Source organism: Rousettus aegyptiacus, unplaced genomic scaffold, assembly GCF_014176215.1.
Source record: "Rousettus aegyptiacus isolate mRouAeg1 unplaced genomic scaffold, mRouAeg1.p scaffold_m13_p_9, whole genome shotgun sequence".
In the NCBI taxonomy this organism is placed as follows: domain Eukaryota; kingdom Metazoa; phylum Chordata; class Mammalia; order Chiroptera; family Pteropodidae; genus Rousettus; species Rousettus aegyptiacus.
This window is the reverse complement of record NW_023416312.1, coordinates 64,325,382-64,343,210: the sequence shown is the minus strand read 5'-3', so window position 1 is coordinate 64,343,210 and position 17,829 is coordinate 64,325,382. Positions and strand designations below refer to the sequence as shown.

General features: G+C 41.4%; 2 protein-coding genes across 4 annotated transcripts in view; one reads left to right on the top strand and one right to left on the bottom strand.

Moving 5' to 3' along the window:
- The window catches only part of COL4A6 (collagen type IV alpha 6 chain), a 294,450-nt gene extending 286,257 nt beyond the window's left edge, over positions 1–8,193 (top strand). Inside the window, exons 41-45 of the mRNA XM_036227183.1 lie at positions 740–886; positions 1,546–1,662; positions 3,109–3,300; positions 4,000–4,286; positions 6,579–8,193. Of these exons, the coding sequence (XP_036083076.1) occupies positions 740–886; positions 1,546–1,662; positions 3,109–3,300; positions 4,000–4,286; positions 6,579–6,839 (1,004 nt within the window). The 3' untranslated portion in view covers positions 6,840–8,193. The remainder of the gene's footprint in view (positions 1–739; positions 887–1,545; positions 1,663–3,108; positions 3,301–3,999; positions 4,287–6,578) is intronic.
- A 4,927-nt stretch (positions 8,194–13,120) lies between these two features.
- Positions 13,121–17,829, bottom strand: part of ATG4A (autophagy related 4A cysteine peptidase) — a 56,983-nt gene continuing 52,274 nt past the window's right edge. For 2 of the 3 annotated variants that reach the window (XM_016127585.2, XM_036227177.1), the window contains 4 exons: positions 17,018–17,163; positions 15,695–15,751; positions 14,171–14,279; positions 13,121–13,656 (listed from right to left, as the gene is read on the bottom strand). In XM_016127585.2, the coding sequence (XP_015983071.2) occupies positions 13,586–13,656; positions 14,171–14,279; positions 15,695–15,751; positions 17,018–17,163 (383 nt within the window). In that variant the 3' untranslated portion in view covers positions 13,121–13,585. The other variant, XM_016127584.2, reaches the window with a different exon arrangement.

Below are 17,829 nucleotides of genomic sequence, written 5' to 3'. Positions count from 1 at the left end.
TACTCATTATAAAAGGCCACTTATCACTCTTTCTAAAGTGAGCTCTCCACTTCATAGTCCCCTTGGCTCTTTTCCACTGTCGCTGCATTATTCACTTTCTTCTTTGCACTTCTCACAATTTGCAGCAAGATTAATGGTATTTGTCAAGTTATGCATTTTTTCATCTTTATCACCAGACCATAATCTCCACAGAGGTCTCTTATTCACTCCTCTAGCCTTTGATCTACCAGGGCCTAGCACATAGTAGGCTCTGAAGAAATATTTGTTCAATAAATTAGTAAGCAAAATGGCTTATTTGGCTTCTAATAGTAAGCCAGCTCGCTGGTTTTGGGGTCTTAGGCTGTGATATCAATTGAACGGCTGGGGTTGGAGGCATCCCCTTGGCCTCCTTGGCACTGTGTTCTGAACAGTGAATGAGTAAATCAGCTTTTAAAATTTACAACAAACATTTTCTGACTTGCCTACTATATACCAGGCCCTTTGTTGGGCCCTGAGAAGACAAGATGAATAAAACTCAGCTCCTGCCTTCAAGGAGATACTAATCCACCAGATAGATAGATAGGTCATGCAAACATTGTATAAAGCATGGCGAGAGCTGTCCTAGCAGTATCCAGTAGGAACTGTGGGGAAAAATAGGAAGGGAAGAAAGCCGGTGATTGTGAGGTGGAAAGGAAGATTTCCAGGGACTCTGGCTGCCTCCACCTGACATTTCCATTCCCCCTCCCTGACTTGCCCACAGGCTTTACTGGTCCCCAAGGTGCACCTGGCCAAACACCAATTGCAGAAGCCATCCAGGCTCCTCCTGGATCGATGGGTCTACCAGGCATTGATGGCATTCCTGGTTTCATGGGGGACCCTGGAGTTCAAGGCCCTGTAGGCCTACAAGGTGAGGACAGCACCAGAGAAAGGGGACTTCTCAGAGAGCTGAGACACCTCTAGTTAGAGGCAGAAGCAACTGCCTGGGCAGCCCAGCTCCAAGGGTGCAATTTCCTAAAGCCTTTTCTTTGCTCCTCACGAAGTTGCCAAGCTTCTTGTCAGGAGGAAGGGTCAACAGGGCCAGCAGTTATACTTGGCTTTAAAAATGTGTGGCCAGAGCATAGCAACTACTTCAGATAGCTTGTCCTTAACTAATGTGCTGCTGAGAGGAGGGAGAGTGGTGGGGGATGAAGATCAATAGAGAAATCCAAAGGCAGGGGGACAGGAAACCAGGCTTGTAATCCTAGTGTTTCCCTGACTTGAATAAGCTAGCAGTTTCTCTGGGCCTCTGTGTCCTCATTTCTGACATGGGATGCTAGCAGTAGCCCTGCATTCTTGCAAGCATTACTGGGAAGATAAGAGGAAGGAAGGAAGAAATGACTGAAGGGGCTCAGAAGGCCCCAGAGTGCAATCCCAGGGCCCAGATACCCCAACATGAACTAAGGACTAGCCCAGGAGGCTGGGGCTTGATCTCAGTGCGCCCTCTCCTGGTAAGTCCCCTTTCTCCAAGGAGGGCTCCTCCAGATCCTGCACGTTGAGTACCCAGTTGTGGGTCTTTTCTCTTTGCAGGCTCCAAAGGTGTTCCTGGCATCCCCGGCAAAGATGGCCCCAGTGGGCTTCCCGGCCCGCCGGGGGATCTTGGTGATCCTGGTCTCCCTGGACTGCAAGGCCCTCCAGGATTTGAAGGTCTGGTAATGTTGGCACTAGAGGACAGAGGGCTTTTGTGAGGGTTTGAGGCGCTGGGGCGATTCAAAATCTCAAATCTGAGAATTAAGAAACCTGATAGTAAAATTTGATACTACCAGGAGTCTGGGAAATTGGGCTCGGATTCATTTGCTCCCCCACCCCTACCCCTTCTGAGCCTGTGAAGAATTAGAGCACTACAATCCTGAAGAAAAAGTACTGCTCCAAATCCTTTTCTGGATTCTCTTCTAGATCTGAAGTGCTATGATTTTATTCTATAGCATGGCCCCCTGCCCTGTACTTCCACTTTTCTACTCAGGGATTCTGCCATGGGTGGGAAGCAGGTGGTTCAAGGGATAAGAAAATTGAGATCAGATATGGCTGTTCTGCTGCTTGCCTCCCATTTTAACTATCAAAGATGTCAAACCAGTTGTCATGAGTAGAGTACAGTTCTGAGGCTCAGTGGAAAAGTACTATGATCATCCACCATGGGCAGGAGAGGAGGATGCAATTTTGCCCTGCTAACCTAACTCTACTTTTGCTGCCTCTGAATCAGCAAGTTATCTCTTATGAGAGATAGAATTACCCCCTTCTGCTCTCCTATCCCCTCATAGACCTAAAGTCAAATGACTATGGGAGAAAAGCCAGATAGCATGCTTGTTAAAATGGTGACTTTGTAACTGGATACAGTAGTCCCCCATTATCCATGGGGGAGACATCAATACCCACGGTGGATGCCTGAAACTGAAGATAGTACTGAGTTCTATATATACTGTTTTTCCCTATACATATACACCCATGAGAAAGTTAAATTTATAAATTAGGTACAGTAAGGGATTAATAGTAATAACTAATAATGAAATAGAACAAGTATAACAAAATACTGTAATAACAGGCATGTGAATGGCTTTTGGGCTATTATTAATCAAAATAAGGATTACTTGAATACAAGCACTGTGATACCTAGACAGTTGATCTGATAAATGAGAGGGCTACTAAGTGACTAATGGGTGGGGAGCATACACAGCACGGAGATGCTGGACGAAGGGATGATTCACATCTTGGGCAGTATGGAGCAGTTGGTGCAAGATTTCATCATGATACTCAGAATGGCATGCAATTTGAAAATTTTGAATTGTTTCTTTCTGAAATTTTCTAATTAATATTTACGGACTATGGTTGACCATGGGTAAATGAAATTGCAGAAAGTGAAACCCCAGATAAGGGGGAACTGCTGTACATTTGAGTTGGTGTTCTAGCTCTACCACTTACTAGCTGTGGGACTTCTGAGCCACAGTTTCCTCATCTACAAATTGGGGTGATGACGTTTTGAGGATCGAGTTAACAGGTGCACATAATGTGCCCTACTCAATGCTTGGCACAAAGTGAGTAGCTGCTGTTATTATTGGCTGTACCTGGTTCACACTTTTTCTGCTCTTTCCCTCTCAGGACCTCCAGGGAAACAGGGTCCCTTTGGGAGGGCTGGATTGCCCGGACAGAGCGTGAGAGTGGGCTACACCTTGGTGAAGCACAGCCAGTCACAACAGGTGCCTCTGTGCCCTGCGGGGATGACCCAGCTGTGGGTGGGTTACAGCTTGCTGTTCGTGGAGGGGCAGGAGAAAGCCCACAATCAGGACTTGGGTAGGTACTGATTCTGACAGGCAGCCCTGGCCATCTGTCCTCACAAATACCAAGAGCCACCGATTTCACTCCTCCCAGCTCTTTGTGGGCCCACTGTTGGGTAGTGGGTCATGAGCACAACAGCTCTGGAGTCAGGCAGATCTGGGTTCCAATGCTAACCATGTACCCAGGAAGAAGTTATTCAATCTCTCTAAGCTTCTGCTTTCTTCTTAATGGAACAAAGCTAATTCTAGTACCTATCTCAAAGTGACATAAGGATTATATGAATAACCAAATGTAAAAGGCTTAGAACAATGTTTGGCATATATTAAGCACCCATTAAATGTTAGTGATTAGTAGTAGTAATAACGATATGACGTGTAGGGCAAGGATGATTACTCAAGAATTGTATTGTCTACAGGTGTGCTAACTCTGAGACGCAGACTCACTATTAAATGCTGGTTTTACAAAGCAGATTAATTAGGGAGTCATTATTCAGTCTACAAAAAGATTATTTTCATTATCAAACTTCTCTGGTGCATTGAAAATAGGATTTAATAAACACACATCGATGTGGGTACAGTGTTCCAGGATTGTAAGAGGAGGCATTTGTGTTCTTGTACAGGTGGTTGAATGTAAACCCAAACCACCATCCAGTCCAGTTCTAGTTGCCCTGGGCATAGTCTCAGCCCTGCCCCTACAAACTTTTTCTCCTTCCAGGGTTTGCTGGCTCCTGCCTGCCCCGCTTCAGCACCATGCCCTTCATCTACTGCAACATCGACGAAGTGTGCCACTATGCCAGGCGCAATGATAAATCCTACTGGCTCTCCACCACTGCCCCCATCCCCATGATGCCTATTGGCCAGACCCAGATACCCCAGTACATCAGCCGCTGCTCAGTGTGTGAAGCTCCCTCACAAGCCGTTGCTGTGCACAGCCAGGACATCACCATCCCACAGTGCCCCCTGGGCTGGCGCAGCCTCTGGATTGGGTACTCCTTCCTCATGGTAAGATCTTGTACTTCCCCAACCCCCAGTGTAGAGGCAGAGGGCAGAGAGCTTTGGGAGGGTCCCTCAGACAGGTCCCCAGGCTCAAGGGACACAGGGTAGAAGCCACAGAGTTTCAAAGGGAGAAAAATGCTAAAGACCAGAGAGCCCAGTTCAGCATGAATGACAGCTAATTACGGGCATGAGCAAAAAGGAACAATTTTCACCCGGTGGTTGAGGGATAGGACTATCTATGAATCACCAGCAAAGGGCCTGACATCTCTCTGCATGTTTCAGTTATGCCACAAGCAAGGGAAGTAGGAAACATCCTATCTGGATGGACAGTTCGTCCCACTCAGGGACAAGACACATTCTCACTGGTCTGGCTAGATATGACACTCCCTCCCTTCTTCCCACCCTCCCAGGTCTCCCTATCTGCTGTCACCTCCCCCTGAAAAGCTCAGTTGAGAACATGCTGTTTCCATATCCTTATTGGGATTCCTGTTGCCTTGCCATCTCAGTAGGAAGGCAATGACTGACCAGGCTGTGCACCTTGCTAAGAAAAGGCTGAGGACATCTGTAAGCCCAAGGCACTATAAAGTCTCTCACATAACATTCCATAAATAACTGGGGACATTAAATGAGTGAAATGTCAGGTTTAGGGCAAGATAACTTCTGGGGAAAACCAGTGTGGCACCCACTGAAGTACCTGCCTAACTGGAGAGCTTTTGCTGAATTGCCGGGGGTGAAAGAGTCTTGAAAGAATTACCATAGCCACAGTTGTCCTCACATTGTTATATCTACCTTGGGTATTTCATTTTTTGCTCTGTGAATTGGGCAGTTCGTACCAATGTAATAAGCACCCTATCATTCTGTCCTGTCCACCACCCAGACAAGGAAATAAGGAGAAAAGGCTGCTGAGCTCCCACAAGGAATGGTTCAGAAGCTGTGCATGAAATTTCACGTGCTTTGCTCAGGGGAGTGCTCTTAAACCCTTACTCAGAATCTCTTTACTCTTACTTTACACAAAATTCTAACATACTAGAATATCTCTATTTTTCTGAGAACATGTAAGGGTGGGTTTTGGACTGTCTAGTAATGCCATCTTGAAGCAATGAGACATGACGACTAAAAGAGAGAAAAAAGGGAGGAAATGATTCTAAGGCCACCCAAGAACTATATGAGCTGCGTCCCTTGGTACAGGACCCCATGCATAATCCCCCAATGCAAAAACCAATGTTCACAACAAGCCTGGGTCATCTGCCAAGTGTAAAATACACTGTCTGCCATTTAGTAAGGCAGGATAATGCATTGTTTGTGCTAGAAAGTTTTCTACCTGAGGACCAAAATGAGGAAAACTTTGATGATTCATTTATTCAGAAAGGTCACTCATATGGAGACACACTCTCCCAGTTTTACACAGTAAAGTATCTCTAGAAATCCGACTTGGGCATTTGTCCCATTGGCCATTTGCTGACCAGGTATGGATGAAGCCTCTCCCCCACTTCCTGTGGTCCAGATAATAACTCACGTAAGGTGATGGGAGAAAGGACAGGAGTAGAGAAAGGGGGCTGCCATCTATGGATATGGTGACCAGAAACTATCAGGTCGTAAGTGGCACTGATGAGGAAATCCTGAAAATTGATTGCTGATGGAGCCTACTGAAGTGAGGGCCAGGACATTAGGCCAAATCTGAGCCCTACTTATTCTTGACAGGTAACAAACTCCACATGTTGCCCTAAAGGGTGTGATACAGACTGAAAATATAAATTCTAATGAAGGTAACTTCAGAGTAACAGCTATTAATAGATATGGAGAGGGAGGGACCCATGGCTTAACACTTTTTGCAGTATTGCATGCTCTTCCCCTTCTTGATGTAGAACACCAAAGTCTTAGAGCAGATGAAGGGTTCTGAGAACTGTATTCTGAAACCTACTGAATTTTCCTTAATTCGGCCTTTCTCACACTTATTTATGTCCATGGACTTTGGGGGATGTGGCACCTAGCACACCTTGGAATTCAGAGGAGCAACAGCAGTTTGGGAACCCATGGCTGAGATGTGGCCACTGCTCATGTGCAGTAGGATGAGGGTGGGTACAAGGGAGCTTGGTAGGAGCCCTTCTGACCCAGAGGGTACTACAAGGAAGGATGAGCTATCTAGGTCCTAAAACATAGCCTTTGGTCTGCTGGCTAGACACTGGGGCCAAGTCAAGGAGACTGAGGTTAGGAAGGAAGCACACATTCCTCCTGGAGCAGTAGAGCATCCATCATGTACCATGGGCACAGCTCATACCTCACCCCTATCCATTTCAGCACACTGCCGCTGGCACCGATGGTGGAGGCCAGTCCTTGGTCTCACCTGGCTCCTGCCTAGAGGATTTTCGCACCACTCCTTTTATTGAGTGCAATGGTGCCCGGGGCACCTGCCACTACTTTGCCAACAAGTACAGTTTCTGGCTGACAACAGTGGAGGAGAGACAGCAGTTTGGGGAGGAACCTGTGCCTGAAACACTGAAAGCTGGGCAGCTTCACACCCGGGTCAGCCGCTGCCAGGTGTGTATGAAAAGCCCGTAGGGTGGCACCTCCCACTCTGTCCCCAGCCCTTCCTTCCCCCACACAACAATCACGTCGCAAACCCAAATGATCTGAAGAAGGCAGGCCTAAGCCTTTTTGCTCATCTGTCAAATAATACATTGGAGTCTCATTTGGACCGAACTACCGGACACTAGTTACCCAATGGGTAAGCCCACCCTGCTGAGATCTGTCATTGCATTTCAGTCAACCTGGTGCTACCGTCTGTGTGACTATTCATGGCTACCTCAGAAAGACCTGCTGGGCCACACTTTCTTAGATGCTAGCTTTCTTCACTGTCTTGGCTTTTTTATAATAGCTAATACATCATTTCTTTGTGTCCAGAGGTCACCACACATTATTTGGCTTTAATCAGAACCCAGTGTTTCCACATTTGAAAAGATTCCCTGGCTAAGCGTTCATGGATGACTCAAGTCTGCTTAGAACAAGCCCTCATCCTTCAAGGAGGCCCACTATGTTTAGGCAGGCAACAGAGCTGGAATGAGGTGCCAGTCAGTAGCCCAGGGTGAACTTTGACTTCTTTGAAAGTGAGGATGACTGGGTCCCATATTGCTTAGGTAGGCTTAAAGGCCAGCAGCCAAGAGGGGCTCATTAACTTCATATGGTCCTAGACAAATTACTTTCTCCTTGCCAGCTCCCTCTTCAGCCAGAAACCTACAACTTGGCCTGGTCCAGAGTAGAGTAGAGGATGCACCAAATGGAGCCAGGCCCATAAAGGGAAATAAGAACCACAGCCCTTTCTCCCAGGCCAGAAGTAGAAGGGTGGATGGGTAAGGGGGTGTGAATTTTGCTTTTGACTCCAGGAATGAAAAGGTAAATCCCCTGTCCCAATTTCTCAGAAGTCACTGTTTATTCCAAATGCCATCCAGATGTGTGCAATGAGGCAAATTGAAGCTGAAGTGTGTCGGTTCCTTTGCATTTTGAGGCTATTAGAGACTTTCCATTAAAAAGCCCATCCAATTGCTCTTTTACAGGTAGCCAGTTATGCTTTTGTAATACATTTTTAAAACCTCATTAAAAATGAACACACTCCTCTTCAGCAGTTAGCAAGCCTGTATTGACTATAAAGTTTATTCTATTCTGTTTTGGGGGGATTTGCTTTAACCATCTTCTTTATTGGTTTCCCAGAACACTTAGCTGTGTTGATGATATGAGGCAATTCCTTCCAGGTGATTGTTTTCTTAAATATTATATAAACTGTGCCAACACAGATAAAATATAATCAGTACAATCTGACTTATAGTTAGTTACCTTCACCTCCTCTCTGAGTAATAAGCATGGTATCAGTTTTGTACATTGAAAATAAAAGGAATGAAATATGAATATTTGACTTTTTATATAAATTTATTTATTTAAATTAGTTTCAAGTATACAGTATATTGGTTAGACATCTATAATGTTCATAAAATGATCCCTCAGATTGCTCCCTCCCTCCCCTGGCTCTCCACTTAGCCATCATATTAATGCTAACTGCATTCCCTCTGCCATGCTCCCCATGCCCAACTGTCAACTACTAATTTGTACTTCTTTAACCATTCACCCCATTCTCCCAGACTTCCAACCTCCCTCCCCTCTGTCCATCACCAAATTGTCCACTATATTTGTGAGTCTGTTTTTGATTAGTTTGTTCTTTTTGTTCCTTAAATACCAAATGTAAGTGAAATCATATAGTAATTATCTTTCTCTATCTGACTTATTTCACTCAGCATAATAACCTCTATGTCCATCTGTGTCATTGCAAATGGTAGGATTTCATTTTTTAATGGCTGAGTAATATTCCATTGCATATATGAACCATAATTTCTTTATCTAATCATCTGTTATGGGCATTTAGGTTGCTTCCATAACTTGGTTATTGTAAATTGTGCTACCATGAATATTGGAGTGCATAGATCTTTACGAATTATTGTTTTGGTTTTCTTTGAATAAATACCCAGAAGTGCAATTGCTAGGTTTTAAAGGTATATCCATTTTTAATTTTTTGAGAAACCTCCATACTGTTTTCCATAGCAGCTGTACTAATGTGCAATCCCACCAACAATGTATGAGGATTCCCTTTTCTCTGCATCCTTGCAAACATTTGCTGTTTTTTGACTTATTGATGATAGCCATTCTGATAGGTGTGAGGTGATATCTCATTGTGGTTTTAATTTTCATTTCTCTGATGATTAGCAACCTTGGGCATCTTTTCATATGTCTGTTAGCCATCTGTATTTCCTCTTTGGAAAAGTATCTGTTCATGTCTTCTGCCCATTTTTTTTAAATTGGACTGTTTGATTTTTTGTTGTTGAGTTGTATGAGTTCTTTATAAATTTTGGATATTAACCTCTTATTAGATGTATCATTAGTGAATATCTTCTCCCAAACAGTTGGTTGTCTTTTTGTTTTGTTGATGGTTTCCTTTGCTGTACAAAAACTTTTAAGTTTGATGTAGTCCCATTTTTTTTTCTTTTGTTTCCCTTGCCAGAGGAGATATACCTGAAAAGAAATTCCTGTTAGTAATATCAGAGAGTTTACTGCCTATGTTTTCTTCTATAAGTTTTATCATGTCAGGTCTTACATTTAAATCAATCCATTTTGAGTCTATTCTTGTGTACAGTGTAAGAAGATGGTCCAGCTTTTTTTTTTTTGCATGTATCTTTCCAATTTTCCCGACACCATTTGTTGAAGAGACTATCTTTACTCAATTGTATAATCTTACCTCCTTTGTCATATATTAAGTGAACATATAGACATGGATTTATTTCTGGGCTTTCTATTCTGTTCCATTGTCTATGTATCTGTTTTTATGCCAGTACCATGCTGTTTTGATTATGGTAGCCTTGTAGTATAGTTTAATATCAGGTAGTGTGATACCTCCAACTTTGTTCTTCTTTCTCAAGATTGCCATGGCTATTCAGGTTTTTTATGGTTCTATATAAATTTTAGGATTATTTGTTTTAGCTCTCTGAAAAATGCCATTGGTATTTTGATAGGGATTGCACTGAATCTATAGATTGCTTTGGGTAGTATGGCCATTTGAATGATGTTGATTCTTCCTACCCCTGTGCATGGTATATGCTTTCATTTATTTGTATCTTCTTTAATTTCTTTTTTCAATGACATAATTTTCTGAAAACATGTCTTCTGCCTTCTTGGTTAATTTGGTTCCCAGGTATTTTATAGTTTTCAATGCCATTGTAAATGGGATTGTTTTCTTAATTTCTCTATTTGAAAGTTCATCATTGTTGTATAAAAATGCCACTGACTTCTGAATATTTTATTTTGTAACCTGCTATTTTACTGAATTCATTGATCGGTTCTAACAGTTTTGGAGTGGAATATTTAGGGTTCTCTCTATATAGTATCATGTCATTGGAAATAACGAGAGTTTTACTTCTTCCTTTCCAATTTGGATGCCTTTTGTTTCTCTTTCTTGTCTTATTGCTGTGGCTAAGACTTCCAATACAATGTTGAAGAAGAGTGGTGAAAGTGGGCATCCTTGTCTTCTCATCTTAAGGAAAATGCTTTTAGCTTTTCCCCATTGAGTATTATGTTAGCTGTAGGTTTGTCATATATGCCCTTTATTATGTTGAAGTATGTTCCCTCTATTCCCACTTCGCTGAGATTTTTTTTTATCATAAATGGATGCTAGATTTTGTTGAACACCTTTTCTGCATCTATTGATATGATTATATGGTTTTTATCTTTCCATTTGTTATTGTGGTGTATCACATTAATTGAACCAACCTTGCATCCCAGGAATAAACGCAACTTGGTCATGGTGTATGATATTTTTAATGTATTGCTGAATTCAGTTTGCTAATATTTTGTTGAGGATTTCTGCACCAATTTCATAAAAGATATTGGCCTATACTATTTTTTTTTTGGTAATGTCTTTGCCTGGTTTTGGAATCAAGGTAATGGTAGCCTCATAAAAGGAGTTAGGGAGCCTTCTCTCTTCTTGAATTTTTTGGAATAGTTTGAGAATAGGTGATAATTCTTCTTTGACTATTTGGTAAAATTTGCCTATGAAGCCATCTGGTCCAGGACTTTTGTTTTTTGGGAAGTTTTTGATTACTGATTGTATTTCATCGGTGGTAATCAGTTGGTTCAGATTTTCTGTTTCTTCTTGACTCAGTCTTGGGAGATTGTATGTTTCTAGGAATGTGTCCATTTCTTCTGGATTGTCCAATTTGTTGGCGTAATTGCTCATAGTATTTTCTTATGATCCATTGTATTTCTGTGAAGTCCGTGGTTATTTCTCCTCTTTCATTTCTTATTTTATTAGAGTCCTCTCTCATTTTTCCTTGATGAGTCTGGCTAAGGGTCTGTCAATTTTGTTTATCCTGTCAAAGAACCAGCTCTTGGTTTCATTCACCTTTTGTATTGTTTTTCTAGGCTCTATTTCATGTATTTCCACTCTGATCTTTATTATTTCCTTCCTTCTATTCACTTTGGGCTTTGCTTACTGTTCTTTTTCTAGTTCTTTTTAATTGTGAGGTTAGATTGTTTATTTGAACGTCTTGTTTCTTGAGGTAGGCCTGTATTGCTATAAATTTCCTTCTTCGTACTGCTTTTACTGTGTCCCATAAATTTTGAGTCATTGTGTTTTCATTTTCATTTTCTCTAGGTATCTTTTGATTTCTTCCTTGATCTCATTAATAAGCCATTCATTGTTTAGTGGCATGTTATTTAGCCTCCATGTGTTTGTGGATTTTCCAGGTTTTTTTTTCTTGTAGTTGGATTTTATTTTCATACCATTATGATCAGAGATGATGGTTGATATGATTTCAATCTTCTTAAATTTACTGGGACTTGATCTTTGTCCTAATATGTGGTCTATCCTGGAAAATATTCCATGTGCACTTGAGAAGAATGTATATTTTGCTGCTTTGGGAACATCTGGCTCTTTTGACATTCTTCGATGAAAACTTTTCTAAAGTCCATCTCACTACAATTCATGAGTCCTCCCCCACCACCACCACTTAGAGCCATGGGGGCCCCTGTTACTACAAGTTGAGCTTTATAAAAAACTTTAAGGCAGGAAAAATACAATTACAAAGACCAGAAAGAGACCTCTAACAAGCAACAAATCTTCAACCTCTTTCAAGATAAGCCTATAACTGCTTTTAGCCCTGTCACATGCTAGAGTTCAAGAAAGGAGTTTCCATACTTCTGGGGCCTCAGGATCACTTACAAATAAATCAAAAATAGAGAAATTTAAAGTCATTAAAATAAAACCCAAGATATATATGCATATATTTGAATATGTATAAAATATATCCTCTGGAAGGATAAACAAGAAATTAATAACATCAAGAACATTCATGGAAGGGAACTGACATGTGGGAAGGAAAGACATTTCACTGAATATAATTTTGAACTTTTTTGAATTTTGAACCACTGAAATATATTACCTATGGGTAAGAAAGGGAAAAATATGAAATCTAAGGAAACAGATGTTCTAATATTTCTAAATGAACACACGCACACACACACATACACACACACACACACCTTAGTTTTGTGCTAGCTTTCAAACCCCAGTTGCAGGCCTTCTTCGAGACTCAGTTAAGGATAGAGGTGAAATGCATACAGGTTAAGAGGGCAAGGAGAGGAAACTGAGAAGACACCACTGGGACTTGAGGTGCATCCACACAGAATCAGTGGCAAAACCAATATGATGAATATATGCTTTAAAATTGAGTATGTTGCTAGTCCTGAAATGGTCTGCCATTGTATTTGATGCACAGATTAAATGTCACCATGTGATTAATTCTGTTTAATTATGTTTGCCAACCAAAATGGAGTCTAATACAAACACAATTTTTAATTTCCCAAACAGAAATCAACAATTGAAGTCAGTAATTGGCAAACTACGGCCTGTGGGCTAAATCAAGTCCTCCCCCTGTTTTTGTAAATAAAGTTTTATTGACTTATGGCCAGGAACAGATTGTCTGTGGCTGCTTTTGCACTTCCAGCAGCAGAGTTGAGCAGTTGTGACAAAGGCCACCTGGCCTACGAAACCTGAAAGATTTATTATCTGGCCTTCTACAGAAAATTTGCTGACCCCTGATTTAAGTGATCATGATTGGATTTAAGGACAGGGTGATATCTGAAAAAAGCATTAGTAAAGAAGGTGACAGTGACCCATTAAATAGTAAGGCTCCCCTAAAGAATCAGGAGATCAACAAGTGTACATTTGAAATAATTTCCTTGACAAAGTTTTTGATATAAATTATAATTAATTAAAATACACATTCAAATAATTTAACAAGAACTTTTTATCCCTGATGTAATCACTTTATTATTAGAATAAGAGAACAGACCGCTTCTTAGGATTTAGCCCAAAAGAGGTCACGCCTGAAAGGGTGGGGAAGCACAGGTAATCATCTCTCATCTGCTGGTGCTTGACGCAAGGTGGAAGTTACTGTATGTCTTCCAGATGTACACTTCCTCATTTCAGAAGTGGCGGACTTGCTGTGGTCATGTAAAACAAGCTGGGAAGCAAGGGACGGCTCCTAATCTTTCTGCTCTTAGATTCCATGATTGTTCTAGTTCTTTCTGAGGAAGGGTTGTTTGTTTTATCTGAGAAATGGTGATTGGCTCAGTCATGATTGATTGCTATCAAGTTTGTATGCTATTGGCATATCAGGCACTTGCTGACTAGAAAAATTTTATGTAATGAATTCATGTTCTTCTGGTGCCAGATGGAAGACAGACATCCAGGTTGAGTTTCTACTCTTCTATACATTCAGAATCTCAAAATCTTCCTCCAGTTCAAACTCCTCTAGTTGTTCAGTAGAATCAATGAATTCTATCAGAATACAGAAAGGACAAAGAAGAAAAGCTTGACGCTTAGGTTGAAGTGGCCAATACCTTACTCAGTAGAGAAGACTATGCATTTTTAAATTGTTTTGCTAAAGAAAAGCTTGTGTGGAGGAGAGGTATAGATAGGGCCACCACCAAGTATTAGAAAGTCTCTATAAAGAATCAAAATAACCAGACTTATTACATAGTCTCATTCATAGTGATGAAGATGAGGCTCTGTAAAATATTGGGGCACCTTTTGACTCACCCATGACCTCTGATTTGTTATTCTGAACAAGACAAGGAAAAAAAATAATTTCTAGTCATTTGATTTTATGTGGAACTTTTGCATTGAGCTCATCTTTTTGCTATTATCATGCTTTGAAATCTGTATCAGTTCATCAGATGATTAAATATTCAGAAGCCCTAATCCTCGATCAGTCCAGACAGTTTCTCCTGTCTTGTAAAACAAATGCTACTTGTGGGTCTGCTGGCCACAGAGGCCCTGAACAACTGCTTACCTGCCCCAGTGGTTGTCACCTCTGGCTTAGCTGGAGGTACAAAGGGAGGCCAGTGTGCTGGATGTTTCTGAACTAATTCAAACATCCTTAAGTTTTCCTTTAGAATTTCCTGAGGAAACATAGAAACAGTTATAAATATTGCAGTCACTACATTTCTGTCTAATTGGAACTCTATAACCCCAAGCCCTAAGAGAGTGGCTTGGTTGTTGAAAGATGAAAGCAGAGGCCTAGAAAATACACTCATTCTCTACTTGACCCATCTGAAGACACAGCCCTCTTCAATTGTAGAACTGTTGGCCAGGAGAGAAGGACACTGGAGGGAGAATCTGATGGAAGGCCAGAACTCACTGCCCATACTCCATTGTGAGGTTCGAATCATATGCCAGCATGAGATCAACTCAATTTAGGGGTGAGATGTTCCTGAAGTGTTGGCGCCAAAGAAATGTTGGTTAATCAAATTAGATCTGCCCCAAGAGAAATATTAGTACAAATTGGCATAGTTTCCATTTAGTCCAACACTTATGGTATATGTCCTAATTGAAATGGTATAGTCTTATCAGAAAAATTTCCTTCTAACTTTAAGTGTAATATAAATGTAGTTTTGTTGCATTCTGAAATGTTAAGTATTGCTTTGAAAAAAGAATTCTCCATTATGTCTCAGCTAATTATTAACTGGGATTTCAGATTCAGCTAGGGACACTAGTATTAATTATGTGTTCACTTGTGAAGAAAAATCTTCCTTCCTCATGCTTACAAAAAGCTCTGGATTCCCATCTCTCCAATCTCTTTATTTTGCAGATAGGAGAACACCGTGTCTCCTGCCGCCCCATCCAGGGCTCTTTAAACTACTCTCTAAGACCTCCCTTCATTCTTTCAGTAAGCATTTATCAATGTCCTCCACATATCTGGCATGTGTTAGAAGCTGAGAATGAGGGAGGAAGATATAAAGATTTGGTGAGCCGACAAAACAATAAATATCCTTTTACATTAAATACCAAAAAGAATGACTTGCTTTAGTATTACACAAATTTCTGAAAACTGTGTTTCCTTAAAGTGGCAGCATGCTTATATTTTATATAAACAAGACAGTTAATAGAAAGGCAAGCCCCCTAAATCATAATGGACTATATTACACTCCAAATGGACCACTAAACAGAAAAGTAGTTTAGTTTCTTCAACCATCTCAGTATTATGAACAGACTAAGAAAAAATTTAGGCCGAGCTATAAGAAATTGGCATTTTAAGATTAAAATGGTAGAATATTAGTTGAATATTTCATATGGCTCATAGGCTCAATGAGATGAAACATTAAGTAGCTAAAAATATCACTCACTTGACATATTTCTAATGAAAGTTTTTTCTTTGGTTCCCCCAAAGTTATGCACAATTCCCCATATCTTAGTTTCTTTCTCTTACAATAAGGTCATATCAGGCCAGGTTTATGTCGCTATGAAAAATAGTTTTGAAAAGGAATCATCTTGAACAACCTTCATTTTTAAGACCAAGAAAAACACACATTTTTACCTTTTGAACAAGGCTACACCAGCTATCAAAGTCTTTTTCTTCTTTGCAGAAAAATCCCTTGGGGGGAAGTAAAAAAAAACACATCTTAGTACTGTTCAGGGACACCAAGATAGGACTCTTGTACTGCAAAATGGAGCAATTGGCCCAGAGTTACAATGTGGGCTGTGGACCATTCTTCTTGCATGCTACTTCCCGACAATTAGGATAAAGATGGCCTGTGCTTATCTCTCTCCTAGACATTGCCTCACTTGGACACACGCAATTGTTCATTCGTTGTCCCCTACTCCCTCCCTTCCATTTCCCTGTCCAGTCTCTTTTTCTGTCTCTCCGCCTTTCTCTCTTGTCTGTCCCTTTCCCTGTCCTTGTTTCTCTTCTCTTATACCGTGAGATATAGTAACTTGGTGACTAATCTCCAAAGCATGGGGTTAATACCATTACATTTAGTGCACAAATATAAATATCTATAAAGAATGGTCAATGAAATCAGTAAACAAAAGCCAAATAGTACTTTTAGCTAGAGGCAATACTTAATAAGATGTCTTTGACTTTAAGGGAATTATCTCTTAGAATAATGAGAACCACCAGCTTCCTTCCTCATCCTCAGAGCCTTCCTATGGTAGTGAAAGAATGGTCCAAGACAAGAGGACTCTGTTAGTTCTTTGGACACAGGTGTTCTGACAATCAGATTAAACTGGAAGAAAAAATGATGCAGACAGGCCTCAGAACCACTGGCTACTTCACAGGCAGCTGCTCCTTCAATTCAATGTGACTGCAAGTCATAGTCCTGGTGGTAGGGGGAATGTAACTTCCTAGATTGTGTGCCCAGAAAAATGGGTACTGTTCATCCAGTGCTCCCTTCTCCCTCCTATCTATGTCCTACCTCATACCCTTTGTCTGTGTGGCAATATTAGAGGGCAAGAGGGAAAAGGGGGAAGGATGGTAACTCTAATTATAACTAACATTCATAGAATGCTTACAATGTGCTAGGCACTATGCTAAGTACTTTACCCACAGCATACCTCACACAACCCTACAAGGAAGAAACTTCTGTTTTGTTTATTTTAGGGATGAGAAGACCAAGGCTCAGAAAGGTTCAAGGACTCCCCTTAAGTCCATAGCTAGTAAGTGGCAGGGTCTGGATTCCAGCTTGAACAGTTTGGCTTTGGGGTCCATTCCTTTCCTACTACTCTAAGCTACCTCTCATGGAGATGTAAGTGAATATACTCTTGCCACCTTACTTAGCAACCTGGATAACCCTCAGGGAACCAATCTTTAACAGGATGGCAGCCTATCTCTTGGCCCACCCAACCTTCAGATACCCACCAATGCTACAGAAGGATCCAAGTTCAGAATGTTCATTCGCTGTGGGGATTGTAGACAATGGAAAGTCTGGTCATCAACCGTCCCATTCTCTTCAGTGTCGACAAAAGTCTGGGTTGTGTGAGGGTCCAGGAAAATGAGCTCATCACCTGTTAGAATGAGGCATACTTAACCTTCAAAGAACCACTGGCCCTTGCCCCACTCCTGTCCTTGGGAGGAGGCACTCTGGTTTTCCTAACCTTTCCTTTGGTGACAATGAGAATGAAATGACAGAAAGCCTGAATTAGGGTGAGCAAGCCTGAAGGAAGCCACCCGCTCCCAAATCCAATCATTCAATGAGAAGACTTGCCCTAGTATTCACATCTCCTCAAAGTATAAGTCCAAAAATGGAAAGCGACAGGTTTGGGAAAAGGTGGGAATGAGAGATCACAGATGACATGGCAGGCTCTGTGAGCAGCAGTAGCAACGAGGTGGTAGGTAGAATCACCAGGCTGTGAGTCCAAGTGCCATTAGAAAGCTTCCTGCCTCTTTCAGCATTGAAAAGCATGTCATTCTAGACCATTGTTTCTCAGACCTATGGTCCAAGAGCATATCTGGTAAGGAGAAAGGCCTTGCCCTCCACAAGAAATGGGAATGCTAACTCCGCTACGGATGACATACCAGGGAGCTGACTCCTGGTCTTGACTAGCCAGCAAGTTAGTCATTGTTAACTAGTTAGGAATCCCTGTCAGAAAGCACTGCCTTGGTCACATTAACATTAGCACAGATATACCTCACTGGGAAAACTCACTTAGAGATGATCGCTCTTTATAAAT